The sequence below is a fragment of the Corapipo altera genome, unplaced genomic scaffold (genome assembly GCF_003945725.1).
Source record: "Corapipo altera isolate COAL_440 unplaced genomic scaffold, ASM394572v1 23, whole genome shotgun sequence".
Taxonomy (NCBI): domain Eukaryota; kingdom Metazoa; phylum Chordata; class Aves; order Passeriformes; family Pipridae; genus Corapipo; species Corapipo altera.
Genome location: NW_020884878.1, coordinates 1,124,034 through 1,145,363, shown reverse-complemented (window position 1 = coordinate 1,145,363; position 21,330 = coordinate 1,124,034). Strand labels below are relative to the sequence as shown.

Below are 21,330 nucleotides of genomic sequence, written 5' to 3'. Positions count from 1 at the left end.
CAGCACTCGCACGTGCCTTCTGCTTTCAGACTTGTCAACCAAGCAAAAGCATTGCAAAATCTTTTTAGTCTGTGCAGTAGGAAGTGGTATTGATTTAACAGGACAGCAGGAGTCACAAGTCCTTGTCAAGTTATTTGCATGTACCCACAGCAGCTGAAATCACCTGTAGACACGATGGTGGATTCAAGCAGGTTTCTGTTTTGTTACTAAGGGTGTTCTTGATGTGATTACTCAAAGAGGTCTCATAAAACATTCTCTGTCCCTCTGGCTCCGTATCTGTCACTCGCTCTCTCTCTCTCTTTTGGCTTTCCACAGGAAAACCTACACCATCCCTATGTCCGACTTGTTAAATTGTATGTTTGGCCTCTTTTGTTCATGCACATGGTCTGCTTAATACAGGTGGGATAACCACCTAAGGTGAACAGGATTCAGCTTATATATAAATATAATGTTTATATTGTATTTAATATAAAATATATGAATGCTTTTAGGAAAGTGACCACATGTCTGTCTGGTGCCTAAGTTTCTGACAGCAGTCAGTAAGATCTCGAACCTGCAAGGAGTTTCAGTTATTTATGCACAGTGGTTATTTAGTTCACTTTAAGGTGGGCTGCCACCTCCATCTTTTGCTGCAAGGAAATGGGGTGAACAGAAGGATCACAGGTGTCACAAATTAGAAACAAACCCTCTCTTTTATTGAATTTTATACTGTTACACAATCAAAAAGAAATACAGTCACAAGTACGTCAAAATGTTTCAAGAGAAATATCAATTGCAATACGTTGTACTTGGTTCCAAAAAAGAATTCCATTAAAATATACCACTTCTTCATGAGAGAATACTGCTATTATTCACAAAATCTACTGTACTGTATAAATCCAGTAGCAAACTCTTTAACTTTTTGGTAACTTGCTCAAGGTAAACAGGGAAGCAGAAGGTAAATGACAACTCATTTCTAGAATTTGGATCAAAAATCACTATTCCTCCCGAATGGAGCTTTCCAGGGAGTCAAGTGCCTAATGGCTAATAGTATTTTTAATGAAAGCTGAATACTCAATCATGTGAATTCCTATGAAAAAAATGGCCTTCCTACAAAGTATTCCTGGCCTGTGAAGTGTTTATTTTCATGCTGAACAATTACCGTTTGAATAATGTGCTTAAGTGCAGTGACACTTGAGTGAGATGTGTGCTCTGCTCAGGAGCAGCTCATCAGTGGGAAGGGGAACAGATGGCTGACCTGGGGCATGTCCAGCCTGGCTGACAGTGGCAGGATGCTCCCAGCTCCCACTGCAAAAGGTTTACTCAGCAGTGTAACAGCAGAGAACACTTGCCAACAGATACTGGTGGAACAACCCACAGTTCTGCCTTTAGCTACAATCATTTAGCTGTTTAATTAAAGAGCTCTTTAAATAATGAAAAATTACTATTAAAAATATGCAGTAGTTTAACCTGTAATCACCAGATTTTTTTGACCCTACAGTTGTATTTCATTGCAAGCAGAGCTGATAATTTCATCCAAAATAAGCTCTGAAGTCTTTAAATTGTCACTAGTGTTACGTGTAAATTGTTCTTTTTGGCCCTAATCTGTGATTCTTTAATTCAGTATTACTTTGTGAGAGTTTAATGTGCGTACACAGACACTGAAGGAAGGAAACTTAATAGTAAGTTGCTCCCATTTCACTCAAAGGTTTTCAAAGATCACCAAGGTCCAAGCCAGTTGCACCAGGTGAGAGGAAAGTATGTTAGAAAGGTGTATTTTGGACTACAGGTGACCTTAATTTACCCAATATACTACATCCAAGATAAGTTACTGGACAGCAGATTTAAGTGACTTCTGGGAAGCCACAGTTGCTACTGCAACTATGTTTGGGTAAAGGAATGAACAATATCATCATAAATACTAGTTTAAAAATTCCTTTACCTTTTAATAAAATCATCACTGTTGATGATTTAAAACATCAATTAGAATTCATATGTAAAAAAAAAAATAATTGTGCTGCGCCCTGAAGAAACCCTGGCTTGACTATTGCTGTAGTCAGGAAAACCAGGAAGCTAACTTTGTTATTCTCCTCAGTTTATCATTTCCACATAATCTAGCATGTTCTATATGCAGGAGGAAACACTGTATTTACCCATGGTTTCTTCATGACTACTAATGGCAAAGGATAAATCATAGAACCACAGAATGGCCTGGGTGGAAAGGGACCTTAAAACCCACTTAGTTCCAAGCCTGTGCCATAGGCAGGGGAACCTTTCCACTACACCAGGTTGCTCCAAGCCCTGTTCAACCTGGCCTTGGACAATACCAGTGATGGGGCACCCACAGCTTCCTTGGGAAACCTGTGCCTGTACCTCACCATCCTCACGGTCATGAATTTCCTCCTAATTTCTAACATAGTGCCTCTACATTTAAAAAAGGCAGCAAAGCAGCAAAGAAAGTGTTCAAAATCAATAAAAAACCATTAAGGAGGCAATTTATTCTAGAAGCTTGTCCTCCAAAGTACGTTTAGAATCAGGCTGTGTATTCCTGGAGTCTAAGGGGAAAAAAAAGCTAGTAAAACAGAAACAAACAAAAAAAAAGCAGCTGAAAGGTGTACTTCTAGCTTTGCAAACTGGCATCTGCATTTACCAAAGCTCATGCGAGGCCAGAGCAATTACTATTACTTTTCCATGCCTTCTTCACTGGCTCTAGGAGGTCTGGTAAGTTTTTGTTAGGTTGGTTTTTTTTTCCCTAGAGTGAAAAATCAAAACAGCTACTGCAGTTCATCCCAGTAAAGAAAATGCTGTGCCTTGTTACTATGCATAGTAAAAAATGTGAGAGTTGGAAAGATTCTGGCTCTCTTAAATCCACAGCTGCTGTCACTAAGATCAGAGATGATCAAGGCAAGTTTTGATGGGATTTTGAGCATCTTGGTCTAGTGGAAGGTCCATGACAGTACTGTTGGAATGAGGTTATCTTTAAGGTCCCTTCCAAGCTACACCATTCTGTGATTCCAGCAGGCTCACAACCACAAATCACGTGGGTCACTTCAGTTTTCCTCCTCTTTTTAACATGGACTTTTCTCTATGAAAAGTTAACTGCCCTCTTAAAGTACACTGAAGAGGAACTGACAGATCCAAACAGGTCAGGTTCCTCCCAAATACAGTCAAGAGGGCAGCAGAACACCATCAAGCAGGATGGTGTGGCATTTCTCTTGGGAGATGCAAAGGGATAACCCAATGGGGGCAGTACAAAAAGCAGAACCCAGCTGCACTTCTCACCTGCCTGCAAGACCCTCCCCACTATCTCTCCAAAGCACCATGTCAATCCCTGCAGAGCTAAGCAGGAGGGATGCCCCAACAACGGGGGCTTTAGCTGAGTTCACTGTTTAAACCTTTTAACTGCTGACAGAGAAAGAAATGCCATGGAAAGAATGCCAGCCCCGAGACCTCGCACACCAGGCAGGCAGGAGCTCTGCTGCTTTCAGCCAGAGAACTCTGTAAGCTGTATAGGCTGCATTAAAAATCTTTACTATTCAGTGGCAGGTGTATACAGTGAAAACGTTCTCTGCACGAAGGTTCAGCTCCAGCTGAGTGCCCCTACACACTTTATCCTCTCTCTGCAACTTCTATGCAAAACTGTAACAAGTGTGTAACCACCTGCTGCCAATGCCTTATCTTGCTCATAGTGTCCTTTTGGCTCAATACAGTTGTGGCAGTTTGGATAGTGCATCTTTCAGCAAAGCAGTCGTTTTAGAGAACAAGTTAAGCTTATGTACTACTATAGTGATTTCAAAGCAGTGCAATGAAACCAAAGTTTACAGCATTGAACCAAAGTAATTCCCGTGAGACTCTACAGTTGATTACTTACAGAGAGAGGTTTTTTTAAAATAGTTTGGAGAATGCACAGAATATCTTGAACATATTTACACAATACAGGGTTATACAGGTAGCATCCTGTTTTATGACACCAAACTAAGAAAAGTCACCGAGTCAACAGGACAAGAATGTAGAACAAGTTTTATCAAGTACCAGCTTAAATTTTTAATCACAGAGTTTAGTGATAAAAACCCATCTTAGACCGATCACTCCCGTGAATTTGATTTTTTCCTGCTTTCCTGTGTTACCTTGATAAAGCTTCCAGAGACAAGCCTTTAAGCTGTTCATAAAGGTGAATCTTTCTGCTCTAAAGTAACACAAATATGCTGCCTCCTCGCTTTCAAGTTTGCTCACTGGTGTGATAACAGACTGAGAAGTGTAACGTCTTTGGCGAGTGGTAGTACAACACTGTCTAGGAGCACTGAATAGGCTCAAAGAATTAACGCAGAGATGTTACAATCAAAACAAGGAAGCAGTGATTTCCAATCAACTCTAAGTTAAAAAGGGAACACGGATGAACAATAACCACTAACAAAAATATAAATTATCTCATTTCTCTCAGATAACACACTCCCCAAGGGGGCCTGGTCCACATATAGTTTATTGATGTAAGAAAACAATACAGTTAGTGTTAGATCCAACCACAAAGAGCAAAAGAATGAGTGAATGAAGGTTTTGTACAGTACATATAGGAAAATAAGATGTTTGTGACAACTATATATTTCTAAATAAAAAGGCTTCTAAATATATTCAAGTTATTGAAATCTACATGAAAACATATGGATGTTAATAGCAACAAGGTGCATAAAACCAAAACATCAAAATATTGAGCAACTCAATGTTGTACTAGATAAAAGTTTGCTAACAATGCAAGATGTTTTACAATCTGCTTGAAATATCACCTATACCACACAGGGTAAGCTGAACATTTAGATTTAAGATCATACACAATATTAGCATTAACTTCAACAACTACAGGCAGGGATTTTTTTTTTTTTAAGCTGGCAAAGTGACTACTTTAAGAACATCAAACTTTCTCTAAATTGAGAACGTATCCAAATAAAATGCTGCTAGCCCTTTCCAGATAAACCCTTTCCTTTGACTAATTGACCACACTCATTGAAGTCAAAAGCATAAGACAGCATTTAAGAACAATTTATATTACAACGTGACTAAAATAATGACATAATCCAGGTTTAAACATGTTTTCATAGGCAAACAAAAGATTCTTCTTAAAAACTAGTTTTTATAAATGCAGAATATATTGCATGAGGAACTGCTGGTATTTTTTAAGAAAATATATTGTGCGATTGTGGCTACAATGCACTGCTGCAAAGCATTGTTGCTTCTTATAAAAACTATTAAAATAAAAAACTTACTTGAACATAAAGAGTAAGAGAGCACAAGTCTTCCAACTACCTATGAAAAGCAGCATGGAAGTATTGCCAGTTTTTCCTGTGTTGACATTTTACTAATGGTAAGTTTTGGTGACCAACTCCCCAGCCAAAAAATAAATATGTTTTTTTAAAATTAGGTGCATATTTCAAAGCTGCTATTGCAAGTGTGTTTTAAATGTAATGGACTTAAAAGTGTATGTACCAAAGTATTATAAAAATGCACTATAGTTTGAGTTATTGTTACATAAAGAACATATTAAAAAGACTGTCAAAATAAGTAGAAAGGGGATCAAAACTGAACTAACTGAATTAGTGCAGTACTGTAGCCAGGCTTCTAAAATCAGATATAGAAAATATAAATAGACTGCTTTAGGTGATGATTCACCAGTGTCCAAAAAAGGAACAAGTTTTGTGAAAGCTCAGTTAACTTGATCCAGAGCTCTGAGCAGTTCTTCACCCTGTAGCAGGTTTCTGTTGCCTTGTATGGGAGCGTTTACTTCGCAGTCGTAACTCGTGAGTTGGGGGAGTCCACTCTCATCCATCGACTGCCCTAGAAGTTTACTTGCTATGTCTAAAGAGGGAGGGGAAGGAGAAAAAGTGCACTTTATTCACCATGCTTAACCTGTCCTCCAGAGCTGTTCATAAGGAGATAAATTTGGATAGTTTTGGCCACTCAGTTCTCTTTCACACAGTCCCCTCCACCCCCGCTGCCTATTAAAGGAAGATACCAACCAGTTGATAGTAGAATGATTGTCTTTTGCTCCACTCCATTATGACCATTTGTTTTGCATCCCTTTACACGCTTCCAAGCAAGTGATGCATTTCCTCCACGGTCTCCTGTCTGCTGGAATAAAGACCCCTAGAAAGAAATAAAATGAATCTTCTTTATTGAATACTGTATCTTTCTATCCCTCCACATCCCTCTTCCAAATTAACAGTTCCCGTCACTTGTTACTAATGTAGGCACTAATACAATTCAAAGTGGCCTTTGTTCAGAACTTGGGGAGAAATGTATTTACAAGTCCACTAACCTTGAAAATGAAAACTGAATCAGATTTCAAGACCTTACTTCCCTTACAGAAAACAATTACTAAATCCTGGTTATCACCAGTTACCACAGTCAAGATTAGCGTGTACATGTACACATACACACCCATTTAATTAGCACTGCTCTGGTGTGAGTAAGCATCAGGTTTACACTGGAGTCTCTAATGGTTTTCTGCACTGGAATTAACAGTGTATAGACAGGAGACTCAGGAACCTTGGTAGGTCGATTCTATCTAAATTTAAGATGTGAATTCTGCTTGCACTCCAGTTATTGCCTTGTGGGGAATGCAGTCCTAAGCCAGTCGACTGCAGATATGGCTCCTTAGCATATTGTTTTGACAGCAGCACAGAAGATATGGGGATTAGGAAGCTGTAAGGGCTTCATGTAATTAGGATAAGGAAGAAGCAGCTGCCACTGAAACAGATGGAAGGAAAAAACGCGGTCTTAGTATCAAGTTTCCTGGCAGAAATAGTTGAATCTGCAAAGTTTGGTCTTGTTAGTACTACTGACTGCTGCAACAAGAGGAGAAGGTATTTCAGAACCCTGCCACTATAGCCAACACTTAAAACAGTAAAGAGCATGTTTTCAGATTATAAAACACCCATGCAAGTCAAAAGAACAGATGTATAATAGAAGGTACAGTTTACTCAGAAGCTGCAGTTCATACTGAGGTCAGTCACCTACATCGTTGCTGGTTCACTTTTTTATTGTGAATGCAATCCAGCCCTTCATTTTAAGAAAAGTATGGCTCATAACTTCTCCAGTGTAATGATTTAGAACATTATTTTATAATCAGACTATGACACATCTTGCCCTCGCCTAATTCTCCTGTTTCCTAGGAAGCTAAAGGAGTACTTTACTTTGGTCTTCATTTATTTTCACTCCTTGAAAAATACGTTCTGCTTCCCTCAAGCTAAGAAGTTGTGCCAAGTGTTTGTACAATTCCAGAATAGCATGTATCCCAAGCCTGGATTTAACATCATTTTTCTTCTGCGTGTGTGAAAGGCCTGTGTGTTCCTCTCAGAAATCCATTCTGGAGAAAGAAGTCAAACAGCAAAAGCACTTTCTTAAAATAACATCAGTAAGACCCAGCTTCATGAAAATTGAGCTTCTGATTCTGAGAAACCATCAAAATATTTACAACACTTTTGTCAGATACAGAAAAAAGGAAAAGGTTTAGCAAAGGATGAAGTCTGAACCTGTAAGCATTAAAGTGGCACTAAGCACAGAAGACTGAAAACTGTTACAGCAGTTAATACTGAACTGCTTGTGTTTTGTGTATTTAATGACATCCCAAGCTATTTTGAATATTTTTTCAGCAACACTGCAACAGCTGTAGCACCACTGCATGAGCAAAGGGCAATGGAAGGCAACAAAATTTCTTGCAGAGCTATGAATTCTAACATGGCTTCTGGAAGAAACACAACAACATGCAAAGCATTTAGTAAATGAAAACAATGGCATAATTACGATTTAAAGAAAAAAATAAAGTGTTTGCCTCATAGAAAAACTGGACATATAAAATCTTTCACAGCTCTTTTAGCAGACAGCAATGATAAAGACAACAAACAGTGATTTATCTCATGCCCAAAGCAGAATACTAGCAAAGGAATAATGCAGAGTTCAGAGGAAAAATAATCCTGCACTGTAAGACATGATGGGTGACTACAATTAAGAGATGGACCACTAGAGAAACAAAGAATCTCAAAGGCTACATTGCAGTAGAGAAAGTAAGACTTAACTGTGCAAAACTTAAGAAGTGGAAATTTGCAATGAAGGGAAGAAGAGAGAGAACAGTGTACAATGGCAAAGCTCAAGGATTCAAAAGACTAAGAACTGACAGCAAGAGCCAAAGATTATGGAGACAAAAATACCCCTGTAGAAAATAACAAGTTGGACAACCCCCAATTAAGTGACACAAATATAAGAATATCTAAAAAGTTTCTTTTGAATAATTAGGACAGATGATGATGACCTACTCCAAAATCACACACACTAATACTAGACAGAGTGTGCACGGAAAAGAGTGGTAGTAATAGACATTTGCTAAGTTAATATAGGAATTCTATTCCCTCATGGTTCAGATGGTCTTGTTATCTCATTAAGTAAAGGAATCTCAGACTTAATGGAAAAATGAAAACATAGGAAGAAGCATAAGAACACTGTCTCTGGTATCGACAAATATGAAAACTGAGTTTCAATTAAAAAATGAAATAAATACAGCAATTACACATTTCAGTGTGATGTCTTACATTTGTGCATATTCTACTGAAGAATATGTATGTTCACAGAAGAGTATCTTCTACCTAATCAAGAAATGTGCTTGAGTGTAGAGGGCACTTTTGAAACAGCTGACAGTAAAAGAGAACTAAAATTGGAGTATCTACATAGATATATAAATATAAATTTCACTATCAAACAATTAATTATTTCTGATCCCAAGATTCCATTGCTTATCAACAGCTCAACTCAGGAGTCTGCAGTGATGCCTCATTTCAGAAATTGCAAGGTTAAAAGGGAATATTTTAAAATGGTAAAACAAAACTCACAATTCCAACTGCCTGAAAAAGTGAACCATCATGTTCCATTTTTCGTTTTCTCTGAGCATTATGCAAAGCTAGCATCTTTGGATTTAGTTCTTCATCCAGTGCAGTAGATCTAAGAAAAATTGATTCAGGCTGTTAAGACGTTTCTACTCTCCTCAAGCCATTCTTCTTTCGTGGACACTTAAATATACACATCATCACAGAACTGAATTTATGAACTCTACTACTTTTCGTTCATAAATTGACTCATTTCAACAATCATTGTCTATGAGCATAGCAAATGTTAGCTTTTAATCTTGCTGTGAAGCTCAGAATGAGTTTTAATAAAAATTTTTAAATCTGCAGGAAAAAAGCATAAAAGTTCAGCAATTTACTTTTGAAAGAAGGGAGGGAAGGGTGAAGGAAAGTCTCTTCTGAACATTTCTATCTACGGATAAATCTTTTATGCATCATAAAACTGATGTTTGACTTTACGTAGTTTTCTATTGTGGTAAATGTCTACTACATACACCACAGTCCATCATCATAAAATATGGCTCATTTTAAAAGCAATAAATGTAGCTCAGACTGTAGCTGCCCCTTACTTCTAACAAAGTGGACAAGGAAAGCACCACAAATACTGTGTGGGTGCAACTACCTGTAAATTGCCCACTGCCTTCTTGTCCAAAGGCTGCATGTCAGGTACAAGGCAAATCAAAATCTGACCACAGTCTGCATACAGTAGCTGCCTATTACATAAGGTGCTTATGTAAAAGCTACTGTAAAATCAACTTCAGGGAGGTTTACTATAAAAAAACCCCAGACTTGTTTGAAGCGTCCAAATTTAAATGTACCAATTCCTACTTTGAAGCAGAATGCTGAAGACAACATACAACACATGGCAGAGTTTATAGGTGTATTATACCTAGTTCCTTGAACTGACACTAGGGCTTAAGCTGCGCTTGGCAAAATACCTTTTATTCAGAGTTACTGTTAGCAAGCTGGGTGCTCCTGGAGAAGGTTTTTCCGTCTGATCCACTGTTCCTTTTCCTGCTCTGATTGGAGAGGCGGTTCGACTCCTGTTCCCACCGTAAGGCGACGCCGGGGCACTACTCGTTTCACTGCCCACGTGCACAGGAGACGAAGGGACGATTATTGTCTTCACATCGTCCGCACGTTCCACCGCCGGCTTTATCTCCTCAGCAGGACTTGACGGCGTCTGAGTCTGCTGAAATATGGTAATGGTGGCTGCACTCTGAGAGCTGGAAGAGCTGCTTTCCAGCGGAGAGAGCTGATCAAAGGATCGCAGCTGGAAGTCGTCATCCATCGGGATGTAAGGAGCCAACATCTCCAAATCTAAATCGGTTTCCTGGAAAAGACGAGACGTAAAACTTATAAATATGGAAGAAATCTCAGCTAGGACTTCATGGCTTCATCAAGGCTCTTCCTTTTACCAAATCTTTAACTATTTTTTTGCACTTGAATAACAATGTTACATAAAGAATGAAGGAAGTTCCTGAAGACGTTCTAAGGAGAAAGAGAAGCACATTCAGAATAAGTATGGTGATGATGAAGACTTTTAAGTTACTGTACTTTACCTGAGTAGAGAACGGATTTTTTGCTTCTGTATCTATGGCAAAGAGTTTCTCCACTAATTCCAGTTTGAATTCATTCGCCATATCATTATCCACGTCAAAGCAGTAGTCGTTGGGACTACTGGGCTGTGAAGACATTTTGAGCACAGTTTTAGGTTTCTCTCATTACACCGTTTTGCACTGCTATCTACAGATTCTCTGAAATACATCCTAATTTAATTTCAAACTTAGTTGCACGAAATTCAAATGGGAAGGGAAAACATTTACACTTGTCTGTATACATTCAAATTTACCCCACTTGGGAAGCACTTGCCTATCTGGAACCTTGAAGTTACCTCTACAGTAACTTATTACAACTACTTTGCTGTTTAAGGAAGTTGTGTCTGAATCATTCTTTTCTAAAAAGACCAATCCCAAGCTCTCCTCATTTCTATCAGATGGTATTGCATGTGTTTGCAAGACTCACTTTAATGAAAAGATATGAAAATTTATCTGTTTCCTCAGATCATGGCGTGAGCTTAAGTCACAAGGTAGAAATAATTCCCAATTCCTGTCCTGGCTGCATCCTTAACCAGATTTGCCCCACAAGCCCCAACAGCACATACATTTTAATGACAGCATATCCAAATTACGAAACTAACCTCAGGTGAACTTTGGCTGGTACTTGCATCAGAAGGGCTGGTTGGTTGCTCTTGCACCTGAGGCATGGTAAAAGAAAGTTCGAGTGGCTCTGTGTTTGGCTCCAGCTTTAATACAACTTCTCTATTGAGTGCAGGATCAGCATTGCTACGAAGTGGCTTTGTAGTTTCAGAGGCAGGTAGTGGGGACATTGCCATATTTATATTCTGCAATTTCTCACTGGATGAGGGGAGCATTACATCGTTATACAAAGGAACTTCATCACATTGTTGTTCATCAGACTCTATAAAAATTAAAAGAAACCATCAACCTAAGTAACAGCACTGTGCGTGTCTATGGACCTCAATAAAGTTAAACAGCAGCTGAAATACCACTGGGCAAGTGGTACTGGGAGGTTATTTTTTGAAATCTACTTTAAAATACTAACTTTGCTAATTAGCATGCTTTCCAATTTAAACACACACCCACCATTACTGCTGAAATCTAGAGAGATAATTGTGTCTCCAGCAGCTGGGGCCAGCACAGTTAAAGCATCTGGTTCCTGTTTAAGTTTTTCAAAGAGGCTGTTGGTATCATCCAGGTCATCTTTACTGAATATTTTGGTCATTTTCATATCAGGAGACTCCACTGGTTTCAGCATACACTCAGTTTGTCCAAGGGAAAAAATTAAGTCCTTCTGAACAATTCCACTGTCAGACAGAGAGGAAGATGACTGTTAAAGAACAGCTAAAAGAAATAAATTTTGGCTTAACAGTTTTGTAAGTTGAAACCCACCCTCCCTCCCTAAACAAAATAAAAAATCCCACCACACACATCCCACAAAATTACCAGGATAAGGGCTTTAAAAGTTCTTTTTTTCTTACTCGTTCTTTCCTCAAAAGTAACAGACAAAGCAAGTACTAACTGTAGGGCCATCAAAAAAAAGTAACAAAAATAAACATGCTTTTCTGAAAGCATTAAGGAAGACAGAAAAAAAAAGAGAAAAAAACTTAGATATTTCCTAAACTACTTATGAACATGCAATACCTTGACAGATTTATACTGGTACATTCACTAAAGTTTTGAAAAGCTAATTTAGGACTATTATACAATTGCAGAAAAACAGTCAGCAAGTCTGCTTTGAGTTGAAGCTTTCAATTAAAAGAGGAATTCTAAGGAAGAAAAAGATAAATGGGATTACAAAAGGCACCATTACTGCTGCTCTGACTCCACAACTACAAGTTATTGGTGGAATTAACTGCTCAGACAAAGATTAGAGAGTTTTTTGAGCACACAAATGCTCAAATGCTTACAGTGAGACAGTATAGAAGAGGCTGGTCCTACACTCATCACTACATCCAAAATGCGTTTTGTTTTCAAATATAATTTCTTATCCTAGGACTGGCAGTATTCTAAGCAAAAATTCATTTCATTTGTAGGGAACAGTAATATCATAACATATTCAACAGGGGATGGCATTCTCAGGAAGTTGAAAAAAAAAAAGAGTAGTTCCATCAGAACCTGACTTTGTCTTCAATAAAGATGATGACAAAGAACATCAAAGTCCACTCAACTTACCTCAACACATAGTTTACACACACTATGCACTGTGGCTGAGAATTCTTAGTGTTGTATATAACAGTTGCTTGAGTTTCAACCCAGACATAGCCACCTTGTTTTGCCAGCATTCTGTACTGCCCTGTTGTCACCTGCCCTTTTGTGAACACTAAAAACAGAAAGGACATCAGCTTTAATTACATGCAGAAAAAACCAAAATCATTTAAGGTAAACATCCACTGCAGATTCATATATGCACTTAAAAAAAAAAAAAACTTTTGTTCTGCTGCTGCTTTCCCCCAGTGCTGCCTCTCATCCCCTGTAGCTGGAGGACTTTAAATTCACTTTTCACTTACTGTCATGGTGTGTTTTGGTCAGATGATCAGAATCCAGTGCGTGATAGTACTCATAGATTGAGCGGCCCAGGAGCTCCTCTGGCTCATACCCCATCAACTCTGTAATTCTTTAAAACAAGGGAGAAAATGACTATGCAAAAGCAGACACAGACAAGCACAAATACTGGAGCATGTGGATGCTTGCAGATCTAAAAAATCCCTAAGAGTCACTTCCATGCACACCAGCAGCAACTGTGTTTTACCAGGACTTTTCATTTTGAAATAAATTGCTATTTTTATGCTTCTTTAAAAGAGAAATTTCAGCAGGCATGGGATTCTACTTCTCACTGAGTATTTATAGTGGGATAGGATTAAGCAAATCCCTGCTTTCTAGACACTTGTAATTTTTTTACTTCAAGGTGGACCAGCTACTTACAGACCAGCTTAGGCAAATATGAGAATTTAATAAAATAACAACGACACACTCCAACAGTTTTAAACCTGCAACTAAGAGAAACGAGAAATCAGATTTACTCTTCCCCCTGAAACACTGCCTGCTTTTAAGGAAAATGGGATTTCTTCAGTCTCTAGAGGGCAGTGCTAACAAGGGCAGAGCTTGCATTTTGCCCCATTATAGATGCAGAATGTGACCAGATAAGTACCTTTTATGTGACACCATCAGTCCTAGAAAGGTAATTCCTGCAGAGGAGAGAAATAACCTCCACTAACCTCTTTTTGTATCTAATTGCAGCAACTAACTAGAAGTTCACTTTTGTTCTAAAGAAAAGGAAATGGGCAGTAACAAATAACACCAAATTAAAAATAAACAAATAAAACAAACAAGCCCCAAACAACAAAAAACCTCAGGGCTGATTATTTCCTTCACTTGGGTTTATCAAATTTGTCAAGCTAAGTGTCCAGAGGATAGCAAAATCAGTCTTTTGTGTTTGCTTACACACCTGATTTGTACCAAAACACAAAAATCTCATTTTTCAACAGCAGATGTATTGCATTAAAAATACAGCTGAACTTTTGGGGGTTTTTTTGACTGAAGAAAGCAAACACTGATCTCCTGAGGAAGGGAGAGGGGAAGCAATAGCAATAAAATGCATCTGACAAGTATTACATACACACTCTTTTCAGTCATCAAAATGTCCCATATTTGAGAAACCTAAAACCTTCCTGTTTTTTCAGTGTCTGGAAGAATCTTCTCATTTCAATTTAATCACTGTCACTGTAGTAAAGACCAGTTTGAACAGGCAGTTAACTGGAGGCAAAGGATTTATTCATAGAATGGTTTGGGCTCGAAGTGACCTTAAGAATCACCTTGTTCCAACACCCCTGCCATGGGCAGGACACCTTCCACTAGACCAGGTTGCTCCATGTCCCATCCAATCTGGCCTTAAACAAACCCTTCATTCTCCTTAGATCTAAAAATATGGCTTTGAAGGTATCCTGATCATTCAGTAAAAGCCAAAGTATCCCACCAATGATTCCACTGGGGAGACGAATCGAGTTATCAAGAAAGACTGTGTAAATGTACAAGGCAAACATTAGCCAAATTAATTATTTTTTAGAGTATAAATTATATATATTACCTTTCATCACAATAGGAAAATTTCATATCGAGACTGTGACGACTGAGGAACGTTTTACTGTCCAAGGGGACCTCAATGTTTGATGGGTGAGGAATAGGTTCACAGATCAACACCAGACACGTCATGGGAGGCTTCTTGTAGCCACAGTGAGTTTGGTTACCACACGTGTCGTACACACGGATGTGTCCAGTGCAGTGCAGCACCTACGGGGAAGTTGTATTTTAAAGAGAGACGAGGTTCTTGTCCGCCAGACAACACACTCATATTGCCATCAGCACACCAGAGCAAAGTCCTTCCCTCCCCACCCCTCGATGTGGTAGCAGCCAGAGGAAGGAGCAGTGCTGTGGGGTGGATGGAAGGATGGCTACAGGAGCAGCTGTTCTCCTCCCCACACCACACAGCCTGCGATGGGCACACAGGCTGTCAGCTCCTTCCCCTCAGTGCTGCGTGAGGCAACACCACAAATTGCTGCATTTCTGTGAACTGCTGCTCTTTGAAAGTTACAGTAATGACACTGATAAGCAACTGCCTCAGCAAAAAGTATCTTGCTGTTTAAATTTGAATGTTACGGTAACAGCAGCAACCTCCATTTTAGATCTTCTGCAGAAGTGATGTTAGGGATCCAATATTTCCTTCAAAAGACAAGAAGTTTTGCATTTTGTGGGGTTTTCTTTTAACCATTCTGAAGCAGAAATTGTTCACAGGCAGCAGTGAAGAAGTTGTTTGATCCAGAGTAATGAAATTCAAGTTATAAAAGAGAACTGTGAGCCATAATCCACTTGATACAGTAAAAGGTTACTTTTTGTGCAGAGGAGAAAATGCATTCACTGCAGAAAGTTATCAGGCTGGCCTCTTTTTGTTCCAACTGTTACAAAAGGGAGAGCCAGTAGCTTGAAAAGAATGGCATTGAAGTCCTTCAGAGAGACCTCAGCTGTCACATTTTCAGTGTCAAATCAAAAGAAATCAGGGATCAGCATAAGTGGTGTCAAGTATTTTTTTTCCCAGAGAAGGCTTTATGCAAACATATTTAGTAATTACAATTGTTTGTAAGTAAATTACCTCTAACTTAAAATGGAAAATTCATTAGAAGAGTCTTGAAAAACTAATTTTAAAACATTGTTTCGGTTACCTCTGTGATGTATTCAGCATTAAAATTCAGCATATTGAAGCACAGTCATTAAATTATAAAGTACTTAGTGAAACTGAAGCTCGTTACATGAAGTAAAAATGTTGAAATACAGTGTTATGACATCTGAAGAGGAAGCTGCCAAATTATGTAAATACTCCGTTGCGTTAGTTACCTTCCAGGTAGCAGACTTTATATTCACTGTTCTTCCCCTGCTAGTCAGTGTACACTTCATTCTGAGAAAAAAGCTGCGCTCCGTGTTTTGCTCTTTGCCCTTTTTCACAGGACCTGGCAAAAGCAGACAGCAAACCAGTTCTTAAGCTCTTGGATCATCATGGTGCAAAAAATCCCCCAGCATGTTAGAGAACTCTCAGTCTAGGAGAGGACTCAAAAAATAAACTAAAAAGATTGATAAGTCTAACAGCGTTTTTGATAATAATACTTTTCAGAACAAGTTTTACTATTGTGGAGACAAAAACCTGAAGTTTCATAGAATCAGAGAATGGTTTGGGTTGGAAGAGATCAAAGATCATCTAGTTTCAACACCCATGCCACTAGACCAGGTTGCTCCAAGCCCCATCCAACCTGGCCTTGAACACTTCCAGGGATGGGGCAGCTACAGCTTCCCTGGGAAACCTGTGCCAGGACCTCACCACCCTCATATGGAAGAATTTCTTCCTAATATCCAATCTAACCCTGCCCTCTGTCAGTTAGAAGCCATTCCTCCTTTTCCTGTCACTCCATGACCTTGTTCAAAGTCTTTCTCCAGGTCTCTTGGAGCCCCTCTCAGCCTGCCCTCGTAGGAGAGGTTTTGCAGCCCAGTTTCAATGTTTTAAGATCAGTATTGTTTTTGTAGCCAACTCCACACTCACAGATTTCAGGAAAAAGGGATGGGGGGAAAAGACTGACTGAAAATTTAATATTTTTTAATGTGGCAGTGGACAAGAAAAGCACGTGCAGAATGAGAAGCCCTGTTGAGTTGGTTTCCATTGAAATGCATCAGTAATTCAGGTTCAAACCAAATACTTTTCAGGCCTGTAGCTCTCCAGGACTGCAATAGCTTTAAATTTTTCAATTCAGAATTAACAATTCTGCTGTTTACATGCATCCAAATCCTTCCACGGCAATTTACACTTTTGGAGTAAACAGGGACCAGGTTTTAAACACATTATTAGCATTCTTGGGCAGGAAAAAAAAAATCAGGAAACCCTAATACAAATCAAGGTTAGCAGCAGTAACTTTTTAGGTTTACTTGCTACCAGCAGGCTTTAAGTTAAGATTTTGCTTCTACAGGGGAGATCCTTTCAGAGTCAATTACTAGTTATGCTTTTGTGGGCAGAGAAAATGTAACTGATGGTATCAGGAGAGCTGCAAGCAGCTGACAATGGGTGGAAGAAGGAAATAAAGCACCCAGGAGAAGGAGCAGTGGGAGAGCCAGTTTGCTGAGGCTTGCTAGGGAGCAAGGACCCAATCGTGGCAGAGGGGAAAGTTTAGAACTTATGACCTTGCTCCTGGTACAAGTTTATATGGTAATTTGCTCTCATCCTCCACAGATAAGAGCAGCTATGAAATTCTTCAGGGTGGCTTGCACTGCAGCTACTAGTATGACAAAATTCATTAGAAAAACATTAAAACCCCAATCCCTACATTGTCTATGGCTTCTAGTGGAGGCAAAGACTAACGGGGTCAAGCCCATTTTAGGCCACATCAAAATATCCTCAATAACGGGGCAGGGGAACTAAAGCAGAGTTCACAGAAGCAACCAAAACTTCTTTAATTCAATATGTTTTAAAAGAATGAAAACAATCTAGAAATCAATAGTTGAAGGTCACATGACATTACTGTTACCAAGTCCTGATGCTTAAGGCTCTGCTTTACAAAGCAACTGTAAAAGACGGAGCAACTTTCTCAAGTCTGATTCAGCATCAGGGATTAAGTTTTTAAGATCACCAGCTTTGAAAGTTTAAAAAGCAGCTTCATAAAATGAGAATGCAGTTCTGTTTCTGCCAGTCACATTCATATTCACTTGCATTCATACAATCCCAAAGGGGAATATTTAATACTCAATTCAAAACCAAAATAATTCCATTGATGTAAGAGCTGCAGTAGAATGCAACCTGGGAATACTAATAAATATAAAAATGTACTATTATTACTGTAATTCAGACTTTTGTCTGCCAACTTCATTTGCAAAACAGCTTTTGTAATAATGCTTTCCAGACATCTTATTCCAGTCTGGCCAATTTAGACATGCTAGAGCTGGGTTTGTATGAAACTCAGCAAGATGACATTTTTAAGAATAAGCTTTTGCAACAAAACCAGTTTTTTTAAACTGCTTCAGGGAAGTTGTTTCCCCAGCCCTAAGACTGCATTACTGTATTCCAAAGGTGGGGGCTGGGGGGAATCTAATCTAGCCTTAGAAATATATTTCAGTACTAAAGGCAGACAAGTTTACAAAATGCTTACAAAACCAAAGTCAGGGCCCTTAGTGCTATGTTATCTTATCAGGTCTCTTCCACTCAATTAGTAGGATGACAACATAAGACTTCTGATTTACAGTGCTACCTGAAAGCAGAGGTCAGGTTTAGTAAGTCATCACTATCTGGATTCAGAGTCCATATAACCCCTGTTTGATGAAACAGAAATTATAGAGGTTGGATTTTAGACTTCTAACTACTGAGTAAAGCAGAATTGTTTGCAGGCAGATGGGCTGCCAAGTCTTTATAGTCATTATCAGATCTTTAGAAGACATAAAAGCAGTAATTCATGGGCAATTGTTAAATTCAAAAGCATACAGAACACGTGAACACGGTGTTCTGCTCCCTCAGACGGAGAAAAGGAGAGTCAGAAGTCTGTGAAAAGATACCAATTTCACGCACCAACTAAAGGGTGCGCGGAAGCATCAATCCCAAAGCCCTTTTTGGGGTTGTGCAATTCTTCCCCAGTTTGTTTTTTGGTGTCCTAAAATTCAAATACAGTATCTTTTCTTGTGTCTTAAGTATACCACCACACTTTTCTGGAGGAAAGCATTTGCTTTTCAGTTGTCCTGTAAAGGCAAGCCCAGACCAAGACAAATGCACCAACTGAACCTCTCCATGTCCTTCTGCAGTAATTGCTTAAAATCATTCTCATTCAACATACCTTTAATTTTATTCCTGTAGGCACTTGAATTCTTTCAACCCTCAAGAACTCCATTTCAGTCATTAATTTTGTTAGATTAAAGAGTAATAATGAAGTCTCATTTTTCCTATAATTAGGATATTGCCAAAACATTTTGGTTATTTCTGTTATTAGTATCTCTCAACAAGGTTTACTTTGAGATTTAAGCAGAAAACCACAGTAGTTTGTTCACTCAAAACCATTTTCTGGCAGATAACCAACTGTATTAATGCCAACAGGAACTAACCATAAGTAAATTAAATTGATTTTTTTTCTTTTTTCTCACCATTTCTGTGTGTAAGCATTTCTCTCAGCTCTTCATGGTCACATGGATGAGTGAAATCAAATACACTGTGCCCCGTCAACTCAAACTGCAAGAAATAGGAGGTATATGGGTGTTTAACTTCACATATACAAAAATGGAACAGCTTTTACAGATTTGAAACAGTCAGTATTTCACCTGAGTGAGTCCCATGCACTTGTTCACATTTTCAGACATGTAAATCATGTCCCCATCTTCGGACAGAACCATGACAAATCCATCAAGAGCCTTCAAGTAGAAACAGTTCAGTTCCTTCTCCATTTTGGCTTCTGTCTCCAGCTCACCTGCAAGCAGTCACACATTTCTGTTTAAGTAAACACCACCCATTCTTCACTAACCATCAGAAATTACATCTGGCACCACTCTGCAAGAAGCCAATCTTGCAGGACCATTCAAAACCAGTATAATTCATTTAGATAAGTGATCAGTTCTTCAAGCTCCAGTAACGGTATCACAAATCACAGAAAAACAGAGTGAAGTTAACCCTCTGTGCTTTTATGCATTAAGCAATAAACCTTCCACCTTAAGGAGAAAGTCTACATGGCAAAAATATTACCATTTATGTCAAAAAGGCATTATCTCAAAAAGGCACTACAAACTTCACTCATGGGCTTGCTGGGAGAGATTTCAGAGTCTGGCTACTGAACTTTACTTTAAAGGCAGATGTGCAAATAACCAGTAGAGCACCCACAGCACTGGTTCATAACCTAACTCAGATACTCCTGTAGTTTCATGGGCAGGTGTCACTGCAGAGACAACACATCCTCAGCTAACTTCACCTGCAGTGGGGCACAGATTACAGAAATATTCCTTGCAGTTTATATTAAGGGGATACATCCACAGTCAGCTCAGCCAGCCTTGCACCAACTGCCTACAGCTGAGTAAAGCACAGCTGGAACAAACAAGTGCAGGAAGGAAATTAACTTTGGGAGAAGCGCCAAATGTGACTGAAAACGGCACTGCAGCTGTGATGAGCCAACCAGGATCACCAGAGCAGGGTGGGATTCTGCCCCATCATTCCCTTACCAGCATCCAGCAGCTTCCTCATGCGCAGGTAGCTGATGGTCAGCCTCATGATGGACGCCTTGTCCAGGTGGGCGCTCACGGTGTGGGGCAGAGGCAGCTGGTGGGCGAGTTCATAGAACACTTCCGACTCCTTGCTCCTTCGGCACCGGGCCGCATCCCTGGACTTCTCTTTTCTGCGTTCAGAGCTAATCCTGAACAAACAAATCTGGGGTTAGCACAGGAAGCAAGAGTTCTCTGTGGAAGTTAAATTTGAAACTAAGCTGTCCAATTAAGCAGTTATCGAAGTTGAATAATTTAAAACCTCGGTTTAAAAGGGCAATTGTATCAAGTTCTGCCGTGGCTGGGCTCTGCCAGGACTGAATTCAAACCTACAGAGTCTTCTAACAGGATCAGTTCTTCAAACAGACATGTGTGTACTCAGAACTGTTCCTGCTTTTCTCATACCTGGACTGCTGCCTCTCTAGCCTTCAAATCCTGTTTCCTAACCCCTCAGGTCCATGCAACATACTACAGAGTAGGTTATTTCCAGCTCATGTACACTCTCCAAGTTCATCCTTTTTTCACCATCCTTACAAAGCCCACCTCACAAGTCAGATGAACAAGGATACTGATTTAGTATGAGATATCCTGCTTTTCAAGTGATCCAGAAAGTACCTTTCCCAGCTCTTTCCCAACCCAAACTATTCTATGATTCTATGATGATTCTAGGATTCACTCCTTCTCCAGTATAGCCCCTTCCATAGTCTCCCCTATACTGGAAAACTCAGAAAATGCCTCATTCTGCTTCCATGGCCTCTGTAGATTTGCCTCCCCCACAACACATGAGGTAAAGAAGAGCTCACTGAGAGCAAGCACCGAAACAACTCAGACTGTCCATCGGTAACATGGATAATTCCCCCTTTTCCCAGCACCCACATCTCCCTCATGCATCTGTCACATGAGTTTTGGACTAAACATTTTGAAATGGGAGCTCCAAGTTTTTCTTGTTCATTTTTCTTTTTATACATTTATGTCTTCTGAAGGCACCCTATCTCCATTTTGCACACACCTGATACAAAAGACAATTGCAGTTTACAAATTACTTTTTCAAATTTCAATGGACTTGAAAGCCACGTACTATCATTGCCAAATTCACATAGCTAGGTCTGCAGATCTGTGCCAAAGCA

At 39.3% G+C, this 21,330-nt stretch overlaps 1 protein-coding gene across 2 annotated transcripts in view; it reads right to left on the bottom strand.

The window, feature by feature from the left end:
- Positions 1–673: 673 nt before the first annotated feature.
- HIF1A (hypoxia inducible factor 1 subunit alpha) overlaps positions 674–21,330 on the bottom strand; it is a 34,343-nt gene continuing 13,686 nt past the window's right edge. The window contains exons 2-15 of one of the 2 annotated variants that reach the window (XM_027637700.1): positions 20,165–20,355; positions 19,277–19,422; positions 19,103–19,187; positions 15,833–15,945; positions 14,532–14,734; positions 12,955–13,061; positions 12,620–12,767; positions 11,531–11,751; positions 11,065–11,345; positions 10,427–10,549; positions 9,803–10,197; positions 8,853–8,961; positions 5,988–6,114; positions 674–5,826 (exon numbers count right to left, since the gene is read on the bottom strand). In XM_027637700.1, coding sequence (XP_027493501.1) covers positions 5,675–5,826; positions 5,988–6,114; positions 8,853–8,961; positions 9,803–10,197; positions 10,427–10,549; positions 11,065–11,345; positions 11,531–11,751; positions 12,620–12,767; positions 12,955–13,061; positions 14,532–14,734; positions 15,833–15,945; positions 19,103–19,187; positions 19,277–19,422; positions 20,165–20,355 — 2,401 coding nt within the window. In that variant the 3' untranslated portion in view covers positions 674–5,674. The remainder of the gene's footprint in view (positions 5,827–5,987; positions 6,115–8,852; positions 8,962–9,802; positions 10,198–10,426; positions 10,550–11,064; positions 11,346–11,530; positions 11,752–12,619; positions 12,768–12,954; positions 13,062–14,531; positions 14,735–15,832; positions 15,946–19,102; positions 19,188–19,276; positions 19,423–20,164; positions 20,356–21,330) is intronic. The other variant, XR_003526713.1, reaches the window with a different exon arrangement.